This window comes from Vombatus ursinus, unplaced genomic scaffold, assembly GCF_900497805.2.
Source record: "Vombatus ursinus unplaced genomic scaffold, bare-nosed wombat genome assembly UNPS02014791.1, whole genome shotgun sequence".
In the NCBI taxonomy this organism is placed as follows: domain Eukaryota; kingdom Metazoa; phylum Chordata; class Mammalia; order Diprotodontia; family Vombatidae; genus Vombatus; species Vombatus ursinus.
The window spans coordinates 31739637-31767343 of record NW_020954569.1 but is presented as its reverse complement, the minus strand read 5'-3'; the positions used below and the strand labels follow the sequence as shown (position 1 = coordinate 31767343).

General features: G+C 36.9%; 1 protein-coding gene across 1 annotated transcript in view; it reads right to left on the bottom strand.

Moving 5' to 3' along the window:
- CTNND2 (catenin delta 2) overlaps nt 1-27707 on the bottom strand; it is a 912708-nt gene that overhangs the window by 301868 nt on the left and 583133 nt on the right. Inside the window, exon 9 of the mRNA XM_027869022.1 lies at nt 18409-18541. Coding sequence (XP_027724823.1) covers nt 18409-18541 — 133 coding nt within the window. The remainder of the gene's footprint in view (nt 1-18408; nt 18542-27707) is intronic.

Genomic DNA, 27707 nt, shown 5'->3' with positions numbered 1-27707 from the left:
GGCACCTTAGCTACCTTAATCTTCATGGTCAGATGGGCCTGTTTTCCAAACACTCCTTCCTCATCTTGTACTTATATAACTTCTAACCCAAGGTACATTTTCTTTTTTTTTTTAATTCCACCTTAGTAAATTTTACATAATTCCAATTTATCATAGTCTTTTCAGCATCTAGGTCATGTAGTGTATCCAATGTTGGACGTGGAGTTAGGAAGATCTGAGTTCATATCTAGCCTCAGACACTTGATAACTGTGTGAACCTGGGCAAGTCACTTAAACTCTGTCTGTCTTAGTTTCCGTTATCTATCCGTAACGAAGCTATAAACAGATGTGGCATCTTCAAAAGAAATCTAGGTTTTAGTGAACCCCAGAAGACAACAAAAAAGAGAGAAGAATGGATCTAGGATCATAGATTTAGATTTAAGAGTAAACTTGGAAGTCATTTAGTTCAAAATGGAGGCAACAAGGCACATTTGGAAAAGCGCTGATTTTAAAGTTAGAGAATCTGTGTTGAAATCCTGTCTCTGAGGCTTTATACTTGTCTGATCCTGGGAAAGTCGCTGAATCTTCCTAAGCCTTAGTTTTTGCAACAATAAAATAAAGCAGAGTACACTGGAAAAACTTCAGTCTCCTTGGACTAAATCTATGATCCCATAAATTCCTTTTTCTATGGATGAGGAAATTGGGTTCAGAAAAGAGAAGTGACTTGCCCATAGTCACTTAGCTAGAAAGTGGTAAAGGTGGAGTTTGAAACTAGGTTCACCAGGGATGCTCTCATCACTGCATTATGCTTTCTCCCTTTACACCATGCAAATCAAAAGTATTTTGCAAACTGTCAAACATTATACAACTTTTTTTCTCCTCCTCTTTATTTCCTCACCTCGAATATGTCACAATCTCCCTGAGCAAATACAAATTCTTCCTATCTTCATAGACCAAAATGTAGGCAAGTCAAAAACTTAATCTTGCACCTCCATATTTGCACAGATGCAACATTTATCAGATGCTTGTTTCCCCAACTAAGGTGACAACTCTTTAAGAATAGGGCCAAGGCCTTATACTTCTATCTTTCAAAGGAAAAATAGTACATTCACACAGTAATTAACAAAAAATTGATGCTAGATATTCAACAGATGATTTGATTGTTATATATCACTGCTACCAGAAACAAGTGTAGAAGAAATATTCTCACACTGGAACTGAAAGCACATCTAACCTAAAAAAAAAGGAGAGAAAAAAATCACATTTCATTTAATAAAAATATGGTCTATAGCTTGCATTATAAATTAGCTTTATATCCAATATTATTTTTCATAAGTAAAATGGACTCTTATTCAAATCTCAGATTAAAATATTTATTTAAGCAGTATAAAACTCATAAATATTGCACATTAACATAACCCATGGTGGTAGAATGAATCGCATTTACATGATTACTTATGATCTGTGGTTATAGGTCATCTTAGACTCACAGAACATTTTCTCCCACCATGATTTCTGTCTACTCAAAATATATACTATATTACGTTCAGGAAATAACATGTTATTTTCCACTTTGCACCAATAATAGAATAGCAATCAAAATAGTATACTTTGTTTCCTGAATGGTAAAGATCCAATCACTGGAAAATTACTATTATGGTGACCATCAATTCACTTGTTTACTGTAAATGAGAGCATGGACATCCAACCTCCAGAAATAATCATGTATCAGCTTGTGCATTCCATCCATAAAAAGAAATACTATGTGGCAAGCAAAATAGTCTGTTTGAGCCAAAATTGCTACTGTCTAAAGTATAAACAGATAACTATTTTAGAACACAGGCTAGTACTGGAGAATCAAGATTTTCTCTAGCAATGAATGGAGGAGATGACAGCAGTTCAACAAACACTATAATAATACTACGTGAACATTTCTGTTTTTATCTAAATCTTTTCATTTCATAAACTATAGTAATAGTGTCCCGTTTTCATAAGAGGATTCTGAACCTACATACAAATGCTTGCACACCTGCATCTTGTTTATAATAACCTTTAGTGAATGTATTAGCTAACTATAGATATGTAAATTTCTTTTTTTTAAATGCCAAAAATACTTAAAAGCAAGTGGAAAAATATCATTAGCAGTTAAGCCTGTTGTTGAACGATCGATTAGATGAACTAGGTAATTATAAAATATACCAATGAAGCTCAGGTTTAATAATATGATTATTCATAGATGTGAGAAAATGGCATCAGATTGTTAAAATTTTGAATATCTATTAGATTAAGAAACTCAAACTGAAAATCTGAAATGCAAAATAGATTAACATCTATTAAAACATTTCATAGGGTATTTGTTCACTACAGAAAAATTAGATCTTAAAAACAGAAATCTGGTAAAATGTCAAAACTTGGCACAGAGAATCCTGAGTTACATTGTAAAACAATCTGAAAGTATTATCCTTCTTTTAATACAACCATTGATTTTAGACCAGAAGGGGAGAAATGATTAAACTCTAAGAGAATTTCCAGGAAATTATGATTTACAATAAAATGATTTTAAAGCATAAGTATAAAATGGGTGCAGCCTCTTGCCTTATATAGTAATGTGCTGGCAGAAATGATTTAACCCATAATGATTTGACTGACACCTACAAAACTGACTCCCAGGATTTTTGTAAGGAAAGCTCTTAAAATACCACATACATTCACTTACTGATGTGAAAAAATATTTATTATTCACTTATTGCACACAGAGCATTATGTTAGGTATTAACAGAGACAGAAAGTTTAGTGCCTTCACTAATGGAAGTCTGATAAGCACAAATGTTCATCATTATAATACACAATACTTTATGTCAAGTGTATTAAGCAGATACAAAAGAAAAAAAAAGAGAATACAAATGACATATAAGAGGAAGTCTGTTACCAAAGGGGGTATCAAAGAAGGTTTTACAGAGGCTTCAGAAAATGAGTAGCAATTCCCTAATGCTAATAATAATAGCAAGCATTTATATGGCACTGCAGGACTTGCAAAATGCCTTACAAATATTACCTCACCTCATAAAAATACTGGGAAGGAAGTAATATTATTATCCTCATACTACAGTTAAAGAAACTGAGGCAGATTGAAGTTAGGTGTCTTATCCAGGGTCACACAGCTAGTAAAAGTGTTTGAGACAGGGATTGAACACAAGTCTTCCTGACTCCAAGGCCATTATTCTATTCTCTGCACCACCTAGCTGACTCACAGGAGTCATCTCCAGTTGCCCTGATCTATATCTCGTCATTTGACCCAGATGGTTGCAGAGCCCTTCCTCACTTAACTCCAATTCACTTGTGAGTCATGACGTCTCCTTCCTGATGTCATGGTCCTCTCCGAGAATGAAGGACAAACAACAGCTGACTCACAGGGAAAGACGTACATTCCAAGCACAGTATTCTTCCTCAACATGAGTGTTTCCTGCCAATTATACTCCCCAGCAGTCAGCTTGCCTATCCTTGCTTGGAGAGGTTTTCTGGCCAACCAGAGTAGCCACTGGATCCTAGTCCAAACACTCTCTTTGGCCATTTATCTCCTTAGCTCTTGCCTTGCTCCTACCCTACCCTTTTACCTTCCCTTTCTCTCCTCTTTGCCCTGTGACAATTCCACCCTAAATGATAACCTACCCAAATTTGTTTCTCAATGATTAACATACTGCAAACCTGTCATTCTCTTCCCATCCCAGGATTCTGAAATCCCAGTTGCTGTTGATCAAATCCTATTCTTGATCCCCCACTGACCACTCCCTTAATCTCCATTTCCTTCAATTCAACCCCATCTGGCTCTATACCAAGCGTGGTATTTATACCACATGTGGCCTTCTAGGTCCTTGGGTGTGGCCTTTTGACTGAATCCAAGTTTTACAGAACAAATCCTTTTATTAAAGGGGATTTGTTCTCTGCAGTTTGGATTCAGTCAAATTGCTGCACTTGAGGACCTAGAGAGCACATGTGGCCTCGAGGCCACAGGTTCCCCACCTCTGCCTCTATACCCTTTCCATTGTGCTTTCTGTAAAGCGTAAGTTACAAACTAGCTTTTACCTTAAACTTGTTTCTTTCCTGTTCCTTTCATCTTCTTGCATTCACTGAGATATGGAGTCTTCCTGATGACACAGCTCCTTTGGCCACCCTTTCCAACATTGGCTGTACTTTCCTCACACCCTGCCCACCTCTCTATCATCCTGTTCCCATTCCCAGGTTGAAGGGGAAGTTGGAATACTCCTTGCTCCCCATTGCCACTTCCAGGCTTTCCCTTCCTCACCACTAGTCAGTAACCTCTCTTTCTTTGTGGTTCATTTCTCTCTCTCTCTCTCTCTCTCTCACTCACTCTCTCTCTCTCTCTCTCTCTCAGGCAATTGGGGTTAAGTGACTTGCCCAGGGTCACATAGCTAGTTAGTGACAAGTGTTTGGTTTGAGGCCAGATTTGAACTCAGGTCCTCCTGACTTCAGGGCTGGTGCTCTATCCACTGTGCCACCAAGCTGCCTCTTTGAGATTCATTTAATCCATATTTACTATCCAATCAGAATTTGGGAAGACTTGTCTTCAACCTCTGGGCCACTCCTTTTCTTAATGGGTTTAGTACCTGGCTCACAGTCTTTCTTCCTTAACTCTTGGTCTTATTCTAGGGATCTTCAACATGTATTGATACTCTTTAAAACACCCTAACCTAGGGACAGCTAAGGGGCACAGTAGATAGAGCACTGTCCCTGGAGTCAGGAGGTTTTGAGTTCAAATCCATCCTCAGACACTGACACTTACTAGCTGTGTGACCCTGGCGAGACACTTAACCCTGTCTCACCAAAAACAAACAAAAAAACCCACCCTAACCTCCCATTATATACCTCCAATTTACTCATTTACTATGACGTGTCCCTCTTCTTCACCCCAGCTACACTAAGAAATGATCATACCTTTGATCATGCCATTACTCAAAAATGTACCGCTTCCAAGTTTGTAAAATTTGGAATTCCTGTATCTGAATACAGGATCTGAATATTGTTGTCACTACCTTTCTCTAACAAACCTCCCTAACCTGTTCTTTGTGCTCTTTGTGACCTCTAACACCTTCTTCCTCACTTCTTTCAAGGGTCATCACCCCATACACTGGCTGCTTTCTCTTCCCTTCTCCATCTTGACACTGGTAAACTAGTTCAGATCTACCCTCTACTCTCCTGTCCAGTCCCTTCCCCTTTTTTTCCTATAGTAGATCTTGCCCTCTCACACCATAGGCCTGGATTATTCCTACTATCTGCTGCTTTTACTCCCAGGCATGTGCTCCTAAACTAAGCTGCAGAAAATCATGACGCTACATTGACTGGGCCCATTACAAGTTTATGCCACATAATCTCAACTGGACCTCCACTGAGACATGGCAAACTTTTTACATCTCCTTCAATGATTCAATTTTTCACTTACTAAAGTGGTTTTTCCAAACTTTTTTTTTTTTGGCTAGGCAATGGGGTTAAGTGACTTGCCCAAGGTCACACAGCTAGTAAGTGTTATGTGTCTGAGGCTGGATTTGAACTCAGGTCCTCTTGAATCCAGAGCCGGTGCTCTATCCACTGTGCCACCTAGCTGCCCCTTTCCAAACATTTTTAATACTTCCTCAAACCTCCCATAACTCCCATTTCCTCCACCCTCTCAACTGAGAAACTTGCCTCATATTTCACTGAACCAATTGAGGTCATTCACTGGGAATTCACTTGTTCCTTCTCTCACCTTTTCTTCATATCACATCACTCAATCACTTTCTACCACTATCTCCTCCTTTACCCTCATGTCACATGAAGAAGTTGCCCTTCTCATTGTCAAATGATTCCATTCCAACTTATCTTCTCCAGCAGACTGTCCCCTCTATCACCCCACTAAGTTACTTAGTTTCAGTCTCTCCAAGCATACTGGCTGCTTCCCTAATACCTATAAACATGCTCACGTCTCCCCTATCTTCAAAAAGCCTTCACTTGACCCATTCATCTCCACGAACTAGAATTCCACATCTCTGCTCCCTTTCGTGGTTAAACTCCTAACAGCGGTCATCTACAATGATGGCTTCACTTTCTTTCTTCCCTCTCTCTTCTTAACACCCTGCAGTCTGGCTTCTGACCTCATCATTCAAATGAAACTGCTTTTTCCAAAGTTACTAATGATTTCTTAATCACTAAATTCAATGGCATTTTCTCAATCCTTATTATTCTTGAACTGTATTGAAGATTGTTAAGTATTTGGCCTATTTTAACAACATGCTCTATTTTACAGAAGATAAACTCAAGAATAATTTTGTGATTTCCAAAGAACAATGGGAATATTCACAATAACTTAGATCATGGCAAAAGGTGTATCTTTCAACTACATTAGCTCTTTCTTTAGTCAGAAAGTACTTGATTGAAAAGGCAGAATATGGGGAGGCTAGGTGGGCAGTGGATAGAGCACTGGCCCTTTGAAGTCAGGAGGACCCGAGTTCAAATAAGGCCTCAGACCTAACACTTGACACTTACTAGCTGTGGGACCCTTGGCAAGTTACTTAACCCCAATAAAAAAAAAAAGAAAAGAAAAGGCGGAATACTATTAATGTTACAGTCAATGAGCATCATCTACTACTGTTTCTGAAGCATATTTAAAGCAGAGAACTCATGAAGCATGAGGCATACCTTCAGATAAATAATGTAATAAAAATTCTAGAAGGTGTTTCTAACTCTCCAAAGGACTCAGAAAAAATTTTCCTCAAGTCAGAATTGTAGAAAAGATCATATGGTTAATATATATCATGTTTAAAATATGCACACAGTCTCTGAATTAGTCAATTTAGGGACTGTCTAGATCTATGAACTTCCTGAATTTAATAATTGCTATGACACATGCTAGTAAGCATTTTTACTAGTTATTTGTTTGATGGAGTTTGATAAATCTACGGGCAACACTGGACTGGAAGTTGGGGATTAGAGAATAAAAAACATCCTTGAAAAATTCAAAAAAGTAGGCAGAACTAAAGAAAATAAAGTTTAAAAAGAACAAGTGTAGAATAATTTACTTGAAGAGAATTAATTCAATAGAAGCAGCATGAATACAGTGGAAATGAAGCCTGCAACCTAATAGAGAACTACAATAAAATTCATGCTATTATTTTTTTTATAAAGGAGAAAAAGGATTATTATGTACTCTGTCTGAAGAAGAATAGAGCAAACCAATTTCTTTATACTGAAAAGAGCACTGATTTTAGTTAATGGAGCAAGGTTCGAATCCTAGCTCTTCCTAGCTCTGGGGAATCATTCTATCTCTCCAGACCCATTTCCTCATCTATGGCATGTAGGCATCAAATTAGAGGATCTCGAAGGTCACTTCAAGCCCTCTGATCCTAGTGAATCCTACTTTTATAGCTGGAACCAATCAGGCTTTTCGTGCAATACTGCGTATCTAGTTTGGAGATCCGTATGGAGAGCTCTCACAATGGAGAAATCAAAACGATTTAACAAACTGAATATGTTATTTGAATATTTGTTTAAGGCATTAGGGTTATTTATCTTAGAGAATAGGCCTGTTGCTGGTAAAACAGCCCCAGCTGCAGCAGCGTTATCAAATATTAAAAACATTTTCCCTACCCCTAATAATGACCAAAGTATTTAAGGTGGTCATTTAGTTTAGGTTTAGAACAGGGTGGGTTTAGAACAGGTGGGTTTAGAACAGGGCCCTTTTAATCTAAGGCTGGTGAACTTTTTTTTTTAATATCTTGATAACTATATTTCAATATAATTGGTGTCCTTTGTAATCTTGTGTATTTTATTTTAAGCTCAAGGAACACTTTCTTTTGAGAATAAATACAAAGTATTTCACCACAAGGTAGTTTGCAAGGGAGGGAGCTAACAGCTGGAGGGATGAGAAAAGGCTCCCAGGAGAAGGCAGTGCTTGAGCTGAGTCTGAAAGGAAGAGAAGGATTCTGTGAGACAGAGGGGAGGAAGGAATGCATTCTAGGCATGGGGGTTGACCAGTTCAAGAACAAGAAGACAGGAGGGGGAGTTTCTTTTGTGAAGAACAGAGGAAAGCCAGTTTGATTGTATCACAGAGCATGGAAGAGGTAGTAATGTGTGGAGGTTGGAAAGGCAGAGTGGGGTAGGATTGTGAAGGATTTTAAAATTTAAACAGAGGAATTTATGCTTTATTTTAGAGGCTCCAGGGATACAATGGAGTTATTTGAGTAGGAGAATGACATGACCTGATCCGTAATTGAGGAAAATCATTTTGACAGTGAATTTATATTAGATATAAGTAAACCCAAACTATTCCCTTTTAATTGTAGTGGAAGCTGGCTGGGAAGGCCTGACTTCTGAGTATGACTTCTGAGAGGCAAAGATTTAAAATGTTCAATTTTGCTCCATACTGTATAGCATTATTTAAACACAAAAGTTAAATACTGGCCTTCTAAGAGCATGACTTTTGAGAGTCAAAGATTTAAAATGTTCAATTCTGCCCTATATTTTATCTTATCATTTAAATAATACCTTATAACAAAATATATGCCAACTGCTCAAGACACCTGATAATATTTCCTAAGAAGGTAGCTATAGGGTTTGGGGGTTGCTGTTCTTTTTATATTTTTGTGAGAAAAAGCACAGAATTATCATTTATAGTTTTAAAGAGTGAAGTACCACTACCAGATGCAAGCTATAGAAGAAATGACATATTAATTCCATTAATACTTCCCTTTTTAAATATTAGATACAAATCCATTTATAGCTGGATTGAAAACATTTGTCTTACTGCTTGACTTTCAGCATTCTAGGGATTTCAAAGATGTTCAGAGTCTAAGAGTTACTGGATTATGAAACCTCCCATGGTAAATAAAATCAAGATATCAGTCTTATTTATCCTGCTCAAAATGAGGGCAGGTGGCAGAAGTTTTATAGCAGGCTTTCTTCTGGGCAGAACAATCACAACTATGGGTGAGCCCCCTCTCCCCAGCCAATCCCATTCTCACCTACAAAGAGGGACAGAAACATAGACAGCAAAAATAGAGGAATAAACATCAGCAGGAGATGGGTAGCTCTGTTGTTGTTGTTGTTCAGTCATGTCTGACTCTTTGTGACCCCATTTGGGGTTTTCTTGGCAGAGATACTAGAGTGGTTTGTCATTTCCTTCTCCAGCTTATTTTACAGATGAGGAAACTGAGGCAAACAGAATTAAATGACTTGCCCAGGCTCACACAGCTAGTAAGTATGTGAGGCTGGATTTGAACTCAGGAAGATGAGTCTGCCTGGATCCAGGCCCAGCACTTTATCCACTGAGCCACCTAGCTACCCAGTGGGCAGCTCTACTTCTGTGTAATGGTGCATATGAATGTCTGTATTTGGGGAGGGATTAGGAGGTTGAGAGGCAGAATCAAGGGAGGTGTAGGGAGTAAGAGAAGAAGGCACTGCTTTCCTGCTCATTGATGGGAAAAGGACATTGTCATGAAATCCCTTCTACTCCAAATTTAAAACATTTCTATTTCCCATGAGACAGGGCGATAAGTCCTCAGAAGAGAAGAAATTTTAGAGAGGTAGTGCATACACCCTGCAGCAGAATGGAAGAACAATATTCAACAAACAGCAGGTCGAGAGAAGACACAGGGGTACATTAAAGGTAAAGGAGTTGGAGTGGACAAATGTTCAACTACCACAATGGGAAATTCTACACTGGATATAAAGGATAATTTGCTTACAGTGAATAGTATCCAATAATGGAAATAGCTACAGAATCTCTTCGTCTAGAGATTTGGAATGGCATTATCAATATTTAAGTTCTTAAAGAGGAGGAGGAGGAGGGAGAGGAGGAGGAGGAGGAAGAGGAAGAAGGAGAGAAGGAGGAGAAGGAGCAGGAAGAGAAAGATGAGGAAGAGGAGGAGGAAGAGAAGGAGGAGGAGGCGGAGAAGAAGAAGAAGAGAAGAAGAAGAAGAAGATGACGATGACAAAGAAGAAGAAAGTGATAAAGGAGAAGGAGAAGAAGAAATCGGAAAGGTGGGGACAAGGAAGGTGCATTCCAGGCATGAAGTATGACTTGTGGGAATGCATGAAAGTAGAAGATACCATGACAAATCTGGGGAATGGCTAGTATTTGAATTTGGATGGAAAGTAGAGTAAGTGAAGGGGCTTAATATAAAAGAAGGCTGTTAAGGTAGGTTGGGGCCAGTTTGAGGAGGGCCTTACACATCAGGTTGAAGGATTTGTACTTTATTCCAGAGGCAGTGGAGAACCACTGAAGCTTTGGAACAGGAGAACAGTCAAATCTGTACTTCTGAAAGATTATTTTGGTAGCAATGTGAAGGATTCATTAGAAAAGAGAGGGGGACAGGCTTGAGGTAGAGAAACCAATTAGGAGGAAAATAAATAGCTTGAAGGAGGGCTTGAAGTAATGTGGGGAAGTGGAGAGACAGGAGATGTCGAGGTGGAATAGAAAGGACTTGCCTACTGGTCAGGGTGAGGGATAGAAAAGACAAAAAAGAAAGATGATGCCAAAGATCCAATCTCTTCTTAATTACTAAAAACACTGGCCTTCATCATTGCCACCTTCACCTCACTATCACTTTCAGCATCAGAATTAAAAAAAATATCCATATCACAAGTTCAGAAACTAATCTTTAAGCTGCCAGTTCTCTCAAGCAAGTGTTCTATAGCTCTTTCTCTCTGGGCGGCTGCATATTCTACCCCTTGAAAGGTACTTGGTAACAGTATAACTTAGAGATGCCACCTCTCATGCAAACTCTCTCCAACCATGCTGCCCCTCCCATAGTCACTAAGACCAAATGGCATTTCTACATTTCTTTCTATCTTTCTGGACCTTCCAAATGCAGCATTGCTGATGAGGGTCTGTCATCTCCAATCTTGAAAATGACACATTTGCTTGGCATTCACCTCTTACCTTCCTGACTAAAAACTTAAAATGTCCCCTTAGGGTTTTTTCCTTGATTCCACACTTAGTTTCACATTAAAATCAACCAAACCAAACCTCCCTTAGATTGTTGGTTTATCTTCTTGATTCCTGAGCTGCTAACTTTGAAGTTCTTTAACTTTGAAGTCTGCAATGAAAAAACACTTTGGAAAGTGAGGGTGAGAAATAATGAAGCTTTATCTTAGTATGATAAATAGTATCTATCTAAAACTAAGAACCAATATTATCTGCAATGAGAATAAACTAGGAGTCTTTCCATTAAGATTAGAGATAAAGCAAGCATGTCTATTATCATTATTACAGCCAAAGCTGTAAAACTGAATAAAAAGAAATTGAGCAAATAAACATAGACAAAGAGGAAACAAAATGAACACTTTGTGTGAATAATATGGTGGTTTATTTAGAGAACCCTAGAGTCAACTAAAAAAAAACTAATTGAAATATTTAACAACTTCAGCAAAGATATAAGTTATAAAATCAACCCACACAAAACAAGCATTTCTAAGTGTTACCAAGAAAATCCATCAGGAAGAGATAGAAAGGGAAGTTCCATTTAAAATAATTGCATATTGTATAAAATACTTAGAAGTCTATCTGAAAAGACAAACATTGGAATTGTATTACAACTCCCTACACAAAATCAGATCTAAATATTTGAAGAAATTTTAATAGCTTATGAGTATACTGAGCTGACATAATAAAAAGGACAATACTAACTAAATCCATTTGCTTATTCAGTCCTATACCAACAAAACTACCAAAATATTAGAGAGCTAGAAAAAAAATAAATCTAGAGGAACAAAAGGTCATGAATATCAAGGGAATAAGTGAAAAAAATTAGAAAAGAACGGGGCTTAACAGTTCCATATCTCTAACTATACTACAAAGCCATACTTAGCAAACAAATTGATACTGAGTAATAAGTAGAGAGGTTGATCAGTTGAATAGATCAGGTAAGGAGCAAATAAGCATAATAGCCTAGTGTTTGATAAAGACAAAAATCACAGCTATGGGGCAAGAACTCACTATTCAAGAGAAACTGTTGGGAACACTAGAGAGCAGTCTGGAAGGAATTAGGTGTAGACCAACATCAGACACTGTACATACCAGGATAAACTCCAAATGGGTACATGGTTTAGATATAAAGGGGGACATCATAAACATATTAAAGGAGCATGGAAGAAATTACCTGTCCGGGCTGTAAATAGGAGAATAATTCATGACCAAATAAGAGAGAGAAGTTTACAGGAATTAAAATGGACAATTTTGATTATACAAAATTTAAACATTTATGCACGAGCAAAATCAATTCTGCTTAAATGAGAAGAGAAGCAGGATATTAGGAAAGACATCTTTGTGGCAAGTTTTTCTGATAAAGGTCTCATTTCTAAGACATATAGGGAATTGATTCAAATGTGCACAAATAAGAACCATTCCCCAATTGCTAAATCATCAAAGGATATGAATAGGCAGTTTTCAGAGGAAGGGATTATCAGTAGCCACATGGAAAAAAATACTCTAAATTGCTAAAAATCAAAGAAATGCAAATTAAAACAACTGTCATGTAGTACTTCACACACATCATATGGGCTCAGCTGACAAAAATGGAAAATGACAAATGCTGATGGGACTAATTCATGCAACTCCCAACTGGTCTAACCATTCTGAAAAGTATTTTGGAACTGTGCTTCAATATATATTAAACTATGCATATACTAGGTCTATATCCCAAAGAAATCAAAGAAAGAGGAAAAGAATCCTTATGTACAAAAATATTTTAGCAGCTCTTTTCACGGTGGCAAAATAATGGAAACTGAGAGAATGTCTCTCAATTGAGAAATGGCTGAACAAGTTATGGTATATGAATGTGATGAAATACTATAATGCTGTAGGAAAGATGGTTTCAGAGAAATCTGGAAAGACTTGTATGAACTGATGTAAAGTGAGCAGAACCAGGAGAACAATCTATACAGTAACAACAATATTGTAATAACAACTTTGAAAAACTTAGGAACTCTGATCAACACTATGACCAACCACAATTCCACCAGATTCACCACCAGATATAGAAGTGATGAAATCACAGTGCAGATGCATATATGCATACATACATATGTGTGTATGCATACACATATATGTGTATATATATACACTCATACACAAAAATACATAGACGTGTGTGTGTGTATGTGTGTTAAATATGGCCAATGAAGGAACTGGCTTACTTGATTATGTAGCAATTTTTGCTATTGTTGTTTTCTCAGTGAGTGGGAGGTGGGAAAGAAAAAAATATGAACCTGAAAATAAAATAAAATTGAATTTAAAAAAAAGAAAATGAGGGTGAGCATAGTTTTAAGCTAGAGACAGAATCTCATTTTCCTACTGCCACAGTGATAGAAAAATATTGAAGATTATATAAAAATACCACATTTAGAATATGGCATTATGCATAACTATGTAGGAAAGCAATTAAAAAAATCATTGAATTCAGCTCTAAAATCTGATTTAGTCTATAATTCTATGATGAATGTAAAAGTTTGTTCCACCAAAGTTTTTGAGCTGATAAACAAAGAAAGGTTAACAACAAAAAACAAAAAAACAAAAAAGCCCAGTTTGTATCTGTGTGTATATGAGTATATTTTTATATTGCATGCATATGTTTCCCTGGGTATTTGGGAAGAGATAGAACAAGAATTTAATGGGATAAAAAATTCAGTTCAGAATTAGGATAAGAGTTCTGAAATGGGCTATAAATGCAATAATTCCTTTTTATTTCATACCTCCATACTATTACAGCAAATGAACATTATTTGGGGTTTAAGAGTTAAAACTAATTTTCCATATAACAAGATGTAGTTATCAGGACCCAAATCTTTGAAGCTTTTTCTATCTTTCTGGTTGATGGCTGCCTATCATGTTTCATTATGGCAAAATGGAATTAATATATGAGATGGTAAAATTCCATCCCTTTCACCTAGTGGCTTTCCACAAGAAATTTAGATATTTTTAAAAAAGGGATAGACCATATTCCTATTTAAAAAAAGACAGATTGAGTCCATTTAAAATGGAAGGACTTAAAATGTGTTACCTTAATTATTTCAATAATATAGTAGAAACAACATTCAGCCTACACATAAAAGACTTGGGACTGAATCTTAGAGTCAGGACTGTTTTAGCTGGATGACTTCCATGAAGCAATTTAACCTATATAAGCCTGTTTCTTCATCTGTAACATACATCAATATATACCTTATCTTTACAGGTTGTTGTGAGAGTCAAATCAGATCATGCATAAAAATTGCCTTGTAACTACAGAGCTCTATCAGTTAATTTATTGATCTAATCTCAAGTGCTACACTGATACTCATGAAATATGAAAAGAACCAGAGGAAAACCTACAGTATTCAGAGAGAAAGTCCTCTGATCATTTGCAGAAAGAAATGGACAAGAAGGTATAGACAGGTTGCAGTCTGTAATGGAAGGAGTACTCCCAAGTATGAGATCATGGACAGAAGAATGTTCATCATTTTCATTGAGGAAGTGCTGTACAAATTTATAGTATCATAGATCTAGTGTTAGAATTTGCCTCAGAGGACATCTAGCCCAAGCATCAAAGGTGGCATATGAACCCATGTCCCCTGACCCCAGTGTGTTCTTTCCACAAGGCCTCTACTGACTAATCTGGAAGGTTACAGCGTGTGCAAGTATATCTTGCCAACAGGAGTAAAAATAATATAATAAAACAAATACCCTCAAACTTGGAATCTATTAGTACTTATTTATTTAATATCAAAATTCAATGTGATATTTCTAAGATTGCCTTTTAAGGAATAACAGCAAGAATGAAAAGATAACCATGAAAACTAACCAGTGAGCCATATATTACATGTGGGTGTATAAAACTGCCATGAAGTAATTTAACCTTTAAATTATGTATGTATATTCATATTATATATGTATATAATATATGATTGAGTAGTTGATATATGTGTGTATATGTATATAGTCTCAAAACTATAGTTTTAAGCTTTAATAACTTCAGAAGTATAAATGCTACAAACTTACAGAAACAACAAGTAAAAGGTAAATAATTTAAAATGTTAAACTATTGATAAATTTCAACAAAACCATCACTCCTGGCGATTTTTGAACTTTGTAAAAACTTTCATTAGCTATATGCAGTTATTGAAAGGGCTGCATTTGTAATTCTAGCCTTAAGATCATTCAAAGAATGAAATTTTGATGCATACATGGCTAAAGGAAAAAGTCTGGTGACAGAGGTGGCTGAGCAAAGAGTCTGTCTATGCAATGGTTTGAGAAAGTGTCATAAGGAAACTCTTATACACAATGCAAAATTACAAGGTGTCCTTGTCTAGTTAACAAATTTAAAAATTTATTATTCAAAACTCACAATACTAAATAAGTAAAAAAATAAATTTATATAATTATACTTTAAAATTTTTTAAATTGGTAGCATTCAAACTTCTGAAGGTATTACATCTTAAAACTTCACTAAGATTTGAGAGACTCCTTGTTCTTCAACACCTCTTTTAAGAAAAGTCAGAAAACAAAAACAACAACAAAAAAACCTCTTTGAACAAAAATGAGTCTTGAAAGGGTACCAACTAATATTTTCTCAGAAATTTGTTATTATTTGATTGTAATATGGATAAGATCTTCCTAGACGTGAGGCATAGGTAATGTAAACCTGAGTCCTCTCCAAAAATTACTTCATTAGCCTGATGATTTATACAAATGTATTTGCAACTTTGAATATAACATCACTGGCATAATTTTGAAAGAAATGCCAGCTTTCCTGGCTCCAAAAAAGGAAAACCAAATGTCAAAAGTACTTTAATAAGGCATAAGAAAAATATGATTTAAGATATCCTAAGTATAGAAAAATTAATTCTGTCTGATGCTCAACGGCTTATCCATTGAGTGAACAAACAAAGTCAATACCTCTAATGAAATGTAGTCCGAGAGACTAAATCAATTCAATAAGATGTGACAGATAGACTAGCATGCTGAGTAAATCTAGAAAGAATAATGCTTGAGAAATTTGTATTTGGACAATGGGTAATTACGAAAATCAATACCTAAGTATGAAAACATGACAGGCAACCATCAGTCTCAAAGGGAGAACAAATTACCAAGGGCTTGGACTCTGAGAACGTAACTGTAAGATGCTGTGTCTCTACATAATAGGTTTGTGTCCAATACCTATCAGAGGCCTTTCTTTCTACAAAGAAACTCTGAATTATTCAGTTAGTACATTATTCATGCCATTCACTTCCTCTTTTTCTAATACTTTCTCTAATTCCACAGCTCATTAGCACTTCCTTCTGATTTTTGTTAATGGGGAGATTAGAGTGTGTCCTCTGTCCTGCATTTCCTCTCCCAAATCATCCAGAAAGCACTGCCAGTCTCATGCCCTGACAGTTTTGGGCAGCTGGCCGTCTAAAGCAGAGCGAATAGGAAATCAATAGGAAAATTATCAATAGGAAATATTATCCAGGACAAGTATTGTTTCCTAATCCTTGTGCGCTGTAGTATCTATCCCCAATTCAGATGTTACTCCTCCAAGAAACAGGCATCACCTAAAGGATAACAGTAGGTAACCAATTCTGGATTAACCCTACAAAAGGTGGGTTCAAGTGCTGCCTCTGATACAACAGGCACTCCTCTTAATGTTATTTTTTTTTTTTTTGGTGAGGCCATCAGGGTTAAGTGACTTGCCCAGGGTCATACACCTAGTAAATTTCAAGTGTCTGAGGCCGGATAATCTTCTTAATGTTTCAGTGCCAAAGGCAACTTTTTTTTGGCTAGGCAATGGGGTTAAGTGACTTGCCCAGAGTCACACAGCTAATAAGTGTGATGTGTCTGAGGCCAGATTTGAACTCAGGTCCTCCTGAATCCAGGGCTGGTGCTCTATTCACTGCGCCACCTAGGTGCCCCCAAAGGCAACTCTGAAAGGCTCTCAGTTATGTTGGAATTCCCCAAACAAATCAAATCACATCTGGCTCACCAACAAATAAATGATTAAAAAAACAACGCATTTTTGACCTTTAAAGGAAGCTAAAAATTGTCTTTATTCCACAAATCAAATTTTACGTAATACCATGATCTAAATGGTTGCAGCAAATATTTTATCTGTCCCTTTAATGCTAACAGTTATAATGGTTTCCATCAGTGAACTCAGGATGTAAAAGGAAATAGGACCCTTTAAAATAGGGCTAAACTATCCTTTTCTTAGTATTTTAGGTGACTGAGAGATTTGGAGTTAGGAATTTAGTTTTTGAATTAAGAAACTGATCTGAAATGGGCAATATTCTACTATCCTGTACAGAGAATGTCTTAACTAACATGAATTAGTATAGATGAAATGCTTTTGCAGGCTAAATGGAACAGAGACAGCAAAAAGATGAAAAGAAGCAAGATTATATATAATCTAGCACTTGTTAGCAAAATCTATAATACACTGTAATTATATCTTCATTCCAAAAATAATTTGAATTTATCCTCAAAACAGCTCTTGTATTGTAGTATTAAGAATCTTATTAAAACGAAGGAGAGAAAATGTTTTGTCTACCGATCTTTTTGTTTGCAAAAGTCTTGCCATTTGCAAAGAGTATTAGCATAGCCAATTTTCAAATATACTGTTGTCTATTAGACATACTGCCAAAGAACAACTGTTCAGTCTGAAATGGTTTCCATTATAATTACAAAAAAGATTCCTTAATAGGAGAAACCATTGCTCTATTCACCAAAGTCTTTGGATGTCATTTCCAAAGTACTTATCTAGAGTACAGATAGGTGAGCAATTACCCCAAGTTCCCATTCTTCTTGGACCAAAAAATGCTCATAAAGAAGGGAAAGGGGAAGGAAACGTGCATTTATTAAGTACCTAGTATGTTTCAGGCATAGGTGCTTTACAAATATCTCATTTGATCCTTACAACAACTCTGTGAAGTAAGGCTATTATTATCCCCATTTTATAGTTGAGGAAACTAAAGCAGGCAGAGGTTAAGTGACTTGCCCAGGGTCACATATCTGAGTTTCTGAGGAAGTCTGAGTGTCTAAGGAAGTGTCTGAGAAAGAACTTGAACTCATGTCATCCTAACTGAAGACCCAGTGCTCTAGCCACTGCACCACCTAACTGCCTCAGTTTCCTCAAAAGTAGGAGTAGAGGTGAAAAGTGTCAAAGCACTTGGTTATCAAAATCTGATTTGTCAAATAGAACATATCATTGTTATTCTTAGTAAACTATGCAAAAGAAAAAAAAATCACAATCAAGTGAGACAGCAGGGTATGAATACAGGGAAAGCCTCACTTTAAAAACACCCTTACGTGTGAATTTAGTAATTTAAATTCATAAAATGTAATCTTAACTATCCCCTTTGCAATGAATATAAATAATCCAAAGTAGATATTAATCTGAAAGGAAAAAAAAATCCAATCAGTCTTACCTCTGCTTTAATTTTATTGTCTCCAAAACAGAGATGTTGCAAATAGGCTGCAGCATTTGACTGCACAGAAGGGAATTGATGCTGAAGCATCTGTATCACTTCAGGAAGTTCAGGATCTCTCCATCCAAATTCTCTGCATAGAAAGGAACAGGAGAGCATCAGCAGCAAGTCTGACAGTGCTGTTGGTATTAGGTCAACTCCATTAAGACATTTACTTAAAAGCTTGACATGTTATCAGTTATTTTTGCTGCCTAAATGATTATACTGATTCCCCTAGGGGTATTTCCAAAATGTTTCACTAGAGTGACTCGTCTTGAAAATAGTTCTATGTATTTTTAAATATACTTTCTGAAGTTAACAGAATCTGAGGGCCAAAAGAAAAATGACACATAATCCAAATGTGAACTATGACATCCATTAAACTCAACCTTGACAGTTGTTTATAAGTGGTATTTAATTGTAAATAAATTAGTTCAACAAACTAAACACAACCATCATACTTGTAGCTTATCTTTGGAAATTTCATCAAATTAAGAAAAAAGTAATTAACAACAAAAATTAGAAATATTAAATAATATTTTTAGTAATTTCACTTTCAATAGAATTCCAGGGATGGAGACTTCCTTCTGACTCGTCCCCACCATTGGGAAAAAAAAACACATAAAAATCTCCATTATAGACTGAAGATATCAACAGAGAGGCAACCATAGTATAAAATTTACTGGGTCTGGGTTTAAGCATCAACTCTAGCCTTTACTGGTTTCATGCCCTTACATAAATCACTTGACCTCAGCCTCACTTTACCTATATGTAAAAAGAGGAAAATAACACTTTTAATACCTTTTTCACCAAGTAGTCATACTGGATGAAATAATGTATTTTTTTTTTGCAAAATAATGCAAATGAAATAATGTATTTTTTGAAGTACTATACCAATACAACTTGTTTTTATCATTGTGATTTAAAGATAAACACTGATTTAATCTATTGAAAGGAAAACTCTTTTAGATCCTTTAACTTTTTCCCCTTTTCCATGGAGAATTATGTAAATAGCAATTGTTTCTATTTTGGCCAGAAACCCTGAGGGTCTTCCCCTCCCTATTGTTTTCTTTTTTTATTAGTAAAGAGGCCATTCTCTAATTCATTTCTTATTATATCTTAATCACTGAATGGGCCTTGTCTCAGTCAAACTGAGACCTGTTAAAGACCTAGCCTGAAAAAGCCAAGGTCCCCAATGCATCCAGGGCCATCTCTAGTCATCCTGATCTACATCTGGCCACTGGACCCAGATGGCTCCAGAGATGAAAGTGAGGTTGGTGACTTTGCACAGCCCTCTCTCACTTAAATCCAATTCACTTGAATGTCATGGCATCACCTCCCTGATGTCATGGTCCTCTTTGAGAAGGACAAACAGCAACATCTAAACGACTTAGTTGCTTAGATTCATTATATCACTCACTTCCTCAGAGCCTTTCAATGGTTCCCCTTATGTATTGGTTAAAGTTCAAATGTTCACTTGTGTCTCCTCCAACAATCTAACTCTTTCCCACCAAAGAGTTTTTCAAATTCCCCTTGAAGCCTTCCCTGACCATTCTTTCTCACAATAATCTCTACTAGTCTATAAATTTATATCAACCCTATCCTTTAAAACTTCCAGAATTTCCCTTTAAATGATAGGTTTTTTTTTAAGAGTCTTGACATAAAGAAAGGTTTTTTTTAAAATATCTAACAAATCTTCCTTTCTACAGTTTAAACCCCTATTTGTCCTAGTCTCAATAACATTTTTTCCCCTACAATTCTCATTTCCTTTAACTTCGTTACTACATCTGATACCCCCGACCTTCTCAACTTCTCCCTTAGTCTCTGGTACATTGTGCCATATTATCTCTACCTATCATTTCCTACCTCCTCTGGTTCCTTTTGATGGGGTTGGGATCTGGGCCGCAGAAAGGAAAAACCCTGGACTTTCCCACCTGGCCAAATCTCTGGCATTTGCCTGAGGCTATAATCCCATCAACTGGCCTTTGGCTATACCCAATCTCCCCTCCATTGTCTTGCCTCCAAGCCACTTCCCACCCTTGGTCCTATCTAGGCTCCGGGTCCCTGGAATTCTATTGCCTCATCGACTACTTGGCCACTCCTAGATCCCTCCCACAGTCTTTCTGTATATAAGGTTCATCTAGTCTCCACTAAGATGCTGGGATTCTTATAATTTAGCCACTCCTTAGATTCTTAAAATCTAGTGACTGGTCAGATTCTTATAATCTAGCCAATAGCTTACTAATGTTCAGATTCCTTAAGAATCTGCCCAATATGACTGGTGTTCTAATAAACTTTGTCTTTGGCTGAAAGAAGGCTTGGGTCGAATTCTTTCGGGCAGGACCAGTGTGTTGTGATTTTGGGGTCCCAGCGCTGCTAACCTTTAAACTACATCATGCACTTCTCTCTAAACTCCTCACTGGGGCTGCTGTTGAACACTGCTCAGGCCTAGACCCTGAACCCTGCACTCTTCTTATACTTCCCTTCCTTTATGGAGTTCTTCCTCTCCTTCCACAGGTTCAACTTGGGGGAAATAAGACCAATACGTCCTACTCCTTGGGACTGTTTCAGGGACACCAAAGTGCTTTTAAAATCTAAGTTGTTGAGCGCAGTTGTTATTATTTTTATGTAGACAGCAGGAATCTTATAAGTTCTTGATTCTTCTTTCAATGTATACTAATTAAAATTATTATTAATAATAATAACCAGTATTTATGCAGTGCTTACTGTGTGCTAGGCATCATGCTAACTGCTTTTATTATTTCATTTCATCCTCACAACAACTCTGGGAAGTAGGTGCTATTATTATCCTCCTTTTACAAAGGAAATTTAGGCAAACAGGAACTAAGTGACTTGCCCATGGTCACACAGCTAGTGAGTGAGGATCTAGACCCCAGAAAAGAAAAACCCTGAACTTTCCCACATGGCCAAATCTCTGGCGTTAGCCAGAGGCTATAATCCTATCAACTGGCCTATCATTGTGGCTACACCCAATCTCCCCTCCATTGTTTTACCTCCCTATGGCCCCTGGCCATTTCCCATACTTAATCCATTTTCCAGGTCCCAGGAGTTCTGTTCACCCCAGTTTACTGGCCACTCCCATCCAGATCTCCTTAGGTCCCTCCTCCCATCACCCCAAACTACTTGGCCACTCCTAGATCCCTCCCACAGGCTTTCTGTATATAAGGTCCATCTTGTCTCCATTAAGATGCTCAAATTCTTATAATCTAGCCATGGTTGGGATTCTTAAAATCTAGCCACTGCTTACTCATGTTTGAACTCCTTAAGAGTCTACCCAATAAATCTTGTCTTTGGCTGAAAGAAGGCTTGGGTCGAATTCTTTCAGGCAGGACCCGCGTGTTGTGATTTTGTGGTCCCAGAACCCCCAAACCCCTAAACCGCATCAAGGCCAGATATAATAATAACTAACATTTATAGAGTGCCTACTATGTGCTAGGCACTGTGCTTAGTGCTTTACAGTTTTTAATCTTATCTGATCCTCACAACAACCCTGGGAGGTAGCTGCAATTAATATTTCCATTTGATAGATAAGAAAACTGAGGCAAACAAGGGTCAAGTAACTTGCCCAGGTCACACAGCTAGTAAGTACCATGGCTGGATTTGAACTCATGTCTTCCTGACTCCCTGCACTCACTGTGCCACCCAACTGCCACATAGGTAGTACTTACTGCCCCTTCTTTTCCTTGCCATTGCTACCTCCCAATTCCAGTCACTCATTACTTCATGTCTAGGTTATGATAGTAGGATTCTAATTGGTCTCCTATCTCAAGTCCCTCCCTCTAATCCAATCATTCTGTGTAGCTTTGTGGCTGAGCTTGTCCCTTCCCCTTTTTCTTCTGCCCCTCCCCCAAGGCACTGTTGACTTATGATTCAACTCCCTCCAATGCCTGGAACTTTTTCTGTAATTTATAATCTTTTCAAAATTTTTTTTATTTTTTAGGCAATTGGGGTTAAGTGACTTGCCCAGGGTCACACAGCTAGTAAGTGTCAAGTGTTTGGTCTGAGGCTGGATTTGAACTCAGTTCCTCTTGACTTCAGGGCCGCTGCTCTATCCACTGCACCACCTAGCTGTCCCTGTAATTTATAATCTTAAGAATTTCTTGGGGGCACTGAGAGGTTAAGTTACTTGTTTGTCGTCCCACAATAAATACGTATCAGAAGTAGATCTTGATCCCAGTTCATCCTGAATCCATAGGTAGCTCTCTCTGGGCCTCACTACCTTTCTTTATCCCAAGTACCACATTTATCAAGTAATTTATTCCCTCAAAAGCATACAACTATTCCATGACTTAATCTAAAAGTCCAAACCTTAGCTTAGAATTCAGGGTCCTCCATGATATGCTCTGCATGTCCCATTCTTCCTTCTCACAATTCCTCCATTTTTAATAAACTGATTTACTCCATTCCCTCGAAGAGCCCTCACTCATTCTTGCCTGTGTGGCTTTGTGCATGCTCCTGTCCCTAACTGGAATACCCTCACCCATTTCCTCACTTAGGCAATACCCACTCTTCAATACCAATCTAATTTCCCACCTCAACAATCCTCCTCCTCCAGAGTGCTTGTATGTAAAAGTAATTTGACACTTATGAGTTATCTTTTCTGAATTTCCCCAGTTTCCAGCTCAGCGCAATTCATATAGTCAGGGCTCAATTAATATAAGCTGAATGAATCAATGAATCATTTCTTCTAGTTCACTGCTATCATTTATCTTAATTCTCTCACTTTCAAAATAAACAACCTCAATTATTTTAGCTGATCAGAAAGACCCTTTAATCACATTGAAATAATTAAAAGCATCTAAAATAGCCAATGTAAGGACATAGAATTAATTGTAAGAAAGGAATTTTAGGCCAAGAGGGAAAAGTACAAAATAGGTTCAAGTCTGGAAAAAATTGTCTAGAAAAGGATTCTGTCCTTCAGTGTAAGCCAAGCAGAGTTTAACACCTCATCTGTCACACAGAAAGCAACATTTAATTAGAGCTTGTTGATTAATGAAGAGATTGAGACCAGGTCTTGTCTTATGATGTGATACTCCAGGATATTCTAAAATTTCATATTCCAGTGAGGGGTAGGAGAAGGAAGAATGAGGAAGACAAGATTAAATCAAGAGCTGGATAGAGCTACAACTACATATCTTCACTTTGAGCCTCAGTTTCATCATTTGAAAAATTAGGACGATAATTCTACACCAGGGATGGGGAACCTGCAGCCTTGAGGCCACATGTGGCCTTCTAGGTCCTCGGGTGTGGTCTTTTGACTGAGTCCAAGTTTTATAGAACAAATCCTTTTATTAAGAGGATATCAGTCAAAGGGCTGATCTTGAGGACTTAGAGGGCCACATGTGGCCTCGAGGCCACAGTTTCCTCACCCTTGGTCTATATCCTACCTATCTCACAGGATTACTGTGAAGAAAGCATTTTTTTAATTGTAAAAGCACTATATGAAAGCACAATATGAATATTGCTCTGAATATTGTTTTTAGATGCTCTGGCAGTATGTTCTAGAATCACAGAAATTTAGAGTTATAAAGAACTTCTATAGAAGCTCATGTATTTTCATCTATAGCTAAACAAGAACCCCTACCTACTTCAACATACCTAAAACTAATCACCTTGACTTTCATTGATGAATAAGCCCTGACCATACCAAGCAACCTATTCCACTTGTAGACAACTCTATATGCTGGAAAGATTTTTTTTTCTTGACATCAGATCTAAATTTTACTCTTTAAAATTTGCCCTCATTTTCCCTAGGTCTCCCCTCTGGAGCCAGAGTGAGACCTCTTCCACATGACAATCATTCAAATACTTGAGGTATTTTAATACAATTATCATCTTCTCCTTTCCCCTCCCCCCAAGCCTTCTCTTCTTCAGTGTATACATTCTGACTTTGTGCAACTAATCCTCACATTCTGCAAATAGTTAATCTGCTACTTACTCCAAGAACAAAGCATTTGAATCATGGGAGGGTACTATATATATATATAATATTATATATATATATACACACACATATACAACTGAATTAAACATTACTGCTATATTTTCAAAGATAATTTTTTTCTATTTTCATATTTTTATGTTCATAATAACAAAACACTGTGCTGATGAGAGTGTCATGAACCTTATTCTATTTACATATAATGACGCCACAAGAAAAGCTCAACATTCTCTCTCTCAAAGCTTGACTATGTGCTTGGGACTTTTCTAAATAAAGTATTTTAATACTGAATATGTCATAATTGACTTTGAAGGAATTCAAACATTTCATAGATGCAGTCTAGTTGTTCCTACAGAATTCCTTTGAATTAGACAGAAGATGTTTTATAAGAACTATTTTAAAACCAGGACAATGAAACACCAACCTATTATTAGACACTATTCAGTGGAAAAAGCATTGGATATGGAACTGAGTAAAATCTGATTCTGCTTCCCATTTTGCTAGCTCTGTAGCCTGGGGATAATTCTCTTATTGGTTTTTTACCTTAGGTCCTTATCTACAAAACAAATATAATTGTTGCCTACCTCAGTAAAATGTTATGGGGGAAAACAAGATGAAATAAAAAAAAAATTTAAGTATTAACTCAGTTATCTTCCTTTGTGAGCAAAAGAAACATTTGCAAGTCAGAGTCAGTGCCTACAGCATTGTTTTCCATCTTCTAATATCTAAAATAATGCATCCTAATGCTACACATAAAGAAGGCTACAACTTTAATTTAGAATTCAAATCATCTATAAATTGGACATCACTTCATAGGATTTCTGTTTCAGAAAATTCTGTTGAGGCTGGAGAAAAGTAGGATTAAAATAATGTGCCATCCACCAGTGTGAAATAGAGAAGGATCTGGTTTCTATCATTAATGATCTACTTAAAACACAGTGAGCCAGATTTTCTCAACATATTAGCTCACTGGTTCATTATTCTTTTATCAAATCTGTACTTTGGGACAGTTAGCTCCACTGTTTGGAGCATAGTGCTAAAAGGGCCAAAGTTATAGGCTTGATCCACTTCCCAGCCAGTCAATTTTACACAGGGAAATACCAAACACCTTTTCTGTGATCAGAGACAGCACTTCCAGTTCCCTGAAGCCATGTCACAAATGGATGCTGTTGATCCCGTTGGGGGCTGGGAGACAGAAACATGTATAGGGAGGGCCCAAGACAACCAACCCCTTTTCATTTCTGTTAAGCAACTCAATCTAGTAGAGCTTTCTAAGGCTGGAATGGTACATTTATCATAGTAGATATTTGTGAAAAACAAGACAGAGAAAGGACAGACAAGATTTAAAAGTTTCCTACCAGAATTTAACATGTCCTCTGTTTTGTAAAATCGTATATTGGAATATAGCTTCAATCAAATCTAAAATGATCACTGATAGCTTTTTAGAAATGCAAGAAAGGCAAAATGTCCTTTTTCAGATGGTACATTTCATATTGGTTTACTATTCTTGAAAGCTTCAATTTATTCACATTGTACATTTATGTAATGTAATAAAATAAATGTAACAAAAGAAAAAAATCTTGGGTAGACTAACTCAGATATTCAGGTATACATATTCCTGAAATACATAATACAATAAATGATTAAGTATGAAATTCTACTTTGCTAAGTGAATCACAGTAAAAATAAAAGAAAACCAAAACCCCAAATAACTATCTATAAAACTCAAGGCTTTGGAAAAACATTCCATCATTTGTTTCTGGCTTCTTTCTTAACTTCCTTTGGAATAATATCACCTTAATGGCAGTAGCTAGAAGTATATTAATTTTAAATTTTCATCAATATCTCATGAACATCAATAAATTAAAAATGGGAAAATCACATTTAAAATATCACATGGTTGGGGTCTCAGAAGATGAATTAAGCTAAGTTCGTGTTTTCAGAAAGCAATTAGCAAAGAATTAATTTCAGTCTTCTTTTTTATTAACTACACAATAATTGCTCAATTAGGTAACAGTTCATGTAGCATACATCAAGATTTCCTTCTGAAGAATGCTGGTGGAAAGCAGCATTATGTGAAACTATCATCACAAATTAACTTCAGCTTTAAAAAAAAGCTGATATGGTTTAATCAGTAGCTGGTACAGTACTTTGCACTCAATAGGTGCTTAGTAAATATATTCAATGAAATTATGTTTTATGACTTCAAAAATACTTAAGTAAATAGCACAATGCTTTGCAGTATGCAAAGTGATTTATAAGTATTATTAGCGGCAGCTTTTTTAGCTCCTTGCAAATTATCCTAAACTTTTCTAATATTGTCTTGTTGACAAAATGTCTTTCAATTTTTTCCAGAGTTTTAAGAGAGAAAAATAAAATCATTCATATTACTATACATAGCTTAGGTCTCTTAACTATTATTTTGAGAAAAATGTAAGTCTTCATCTACTGTGTACAATGAATCAACAAGTCATTAGGCACATAGTATGTGCTTAATATAAGGCAGGTAGGTGGCTCAGTGGATAAAGGGCTGGGCCTGAAGTCAGGAAGACCTGAGTTCAAATCCAGCTTCTGACACGTCACTGTGCAACCCTAGCCAAATCACTTAACCTCTGTTTGCCTTAATCCACTGGAGAAGAAAATAGCAAACCACTCAAGTATCCTTGCCAAAAAAACTCATTGGACAATATGGTCCACGGGGTCACAAAGAGTCCTACATGACTGAAGGACTGAACAACAACATGTACATAATAAAGCAATATGCTAGGGGCTAGGTAACACAGAACGTTTAGTTTGGACAAGATACCTGATCTCATGGAGTTTATCAACAAGCAGGGGAATATGATATGCAAATAACTAGAGTGTTTAAAAAGGCATGATAAGAGGATGAATCCCCAGCAAATTGCTATCTGAGGTTCAAAGTGGGTGGATCAAACAATAGATTTTAAGAACTCACGTTTTGATGTGCTTTATACAAGGTGGAAAGAAGAACCTCTCCAAGGAACTCCATTTAATGAGGGAGCCAAGGCCAGTCAAGCCTTCATTTCCACCCAGCTCATGTCTAACTTCTCCATTATGTCCCAGGAGCTTCTTCATCCTTCAAGATTATATCAGCCCTGGAACTCAGATGACATCAGACCCCTCTGATTGGAGAGTGAAAGCTCCTCCCCGAATTCCCATTTAAGGAGGATGCCCAGGCCAGCTGATTCTTCATTTCCCATCTGGCTGTATTCCTCTGGCATGTCCATCATACTCCTGGGCGAGGACCTTCCCTCCTCAACCACTTTTCAGTTTCCTT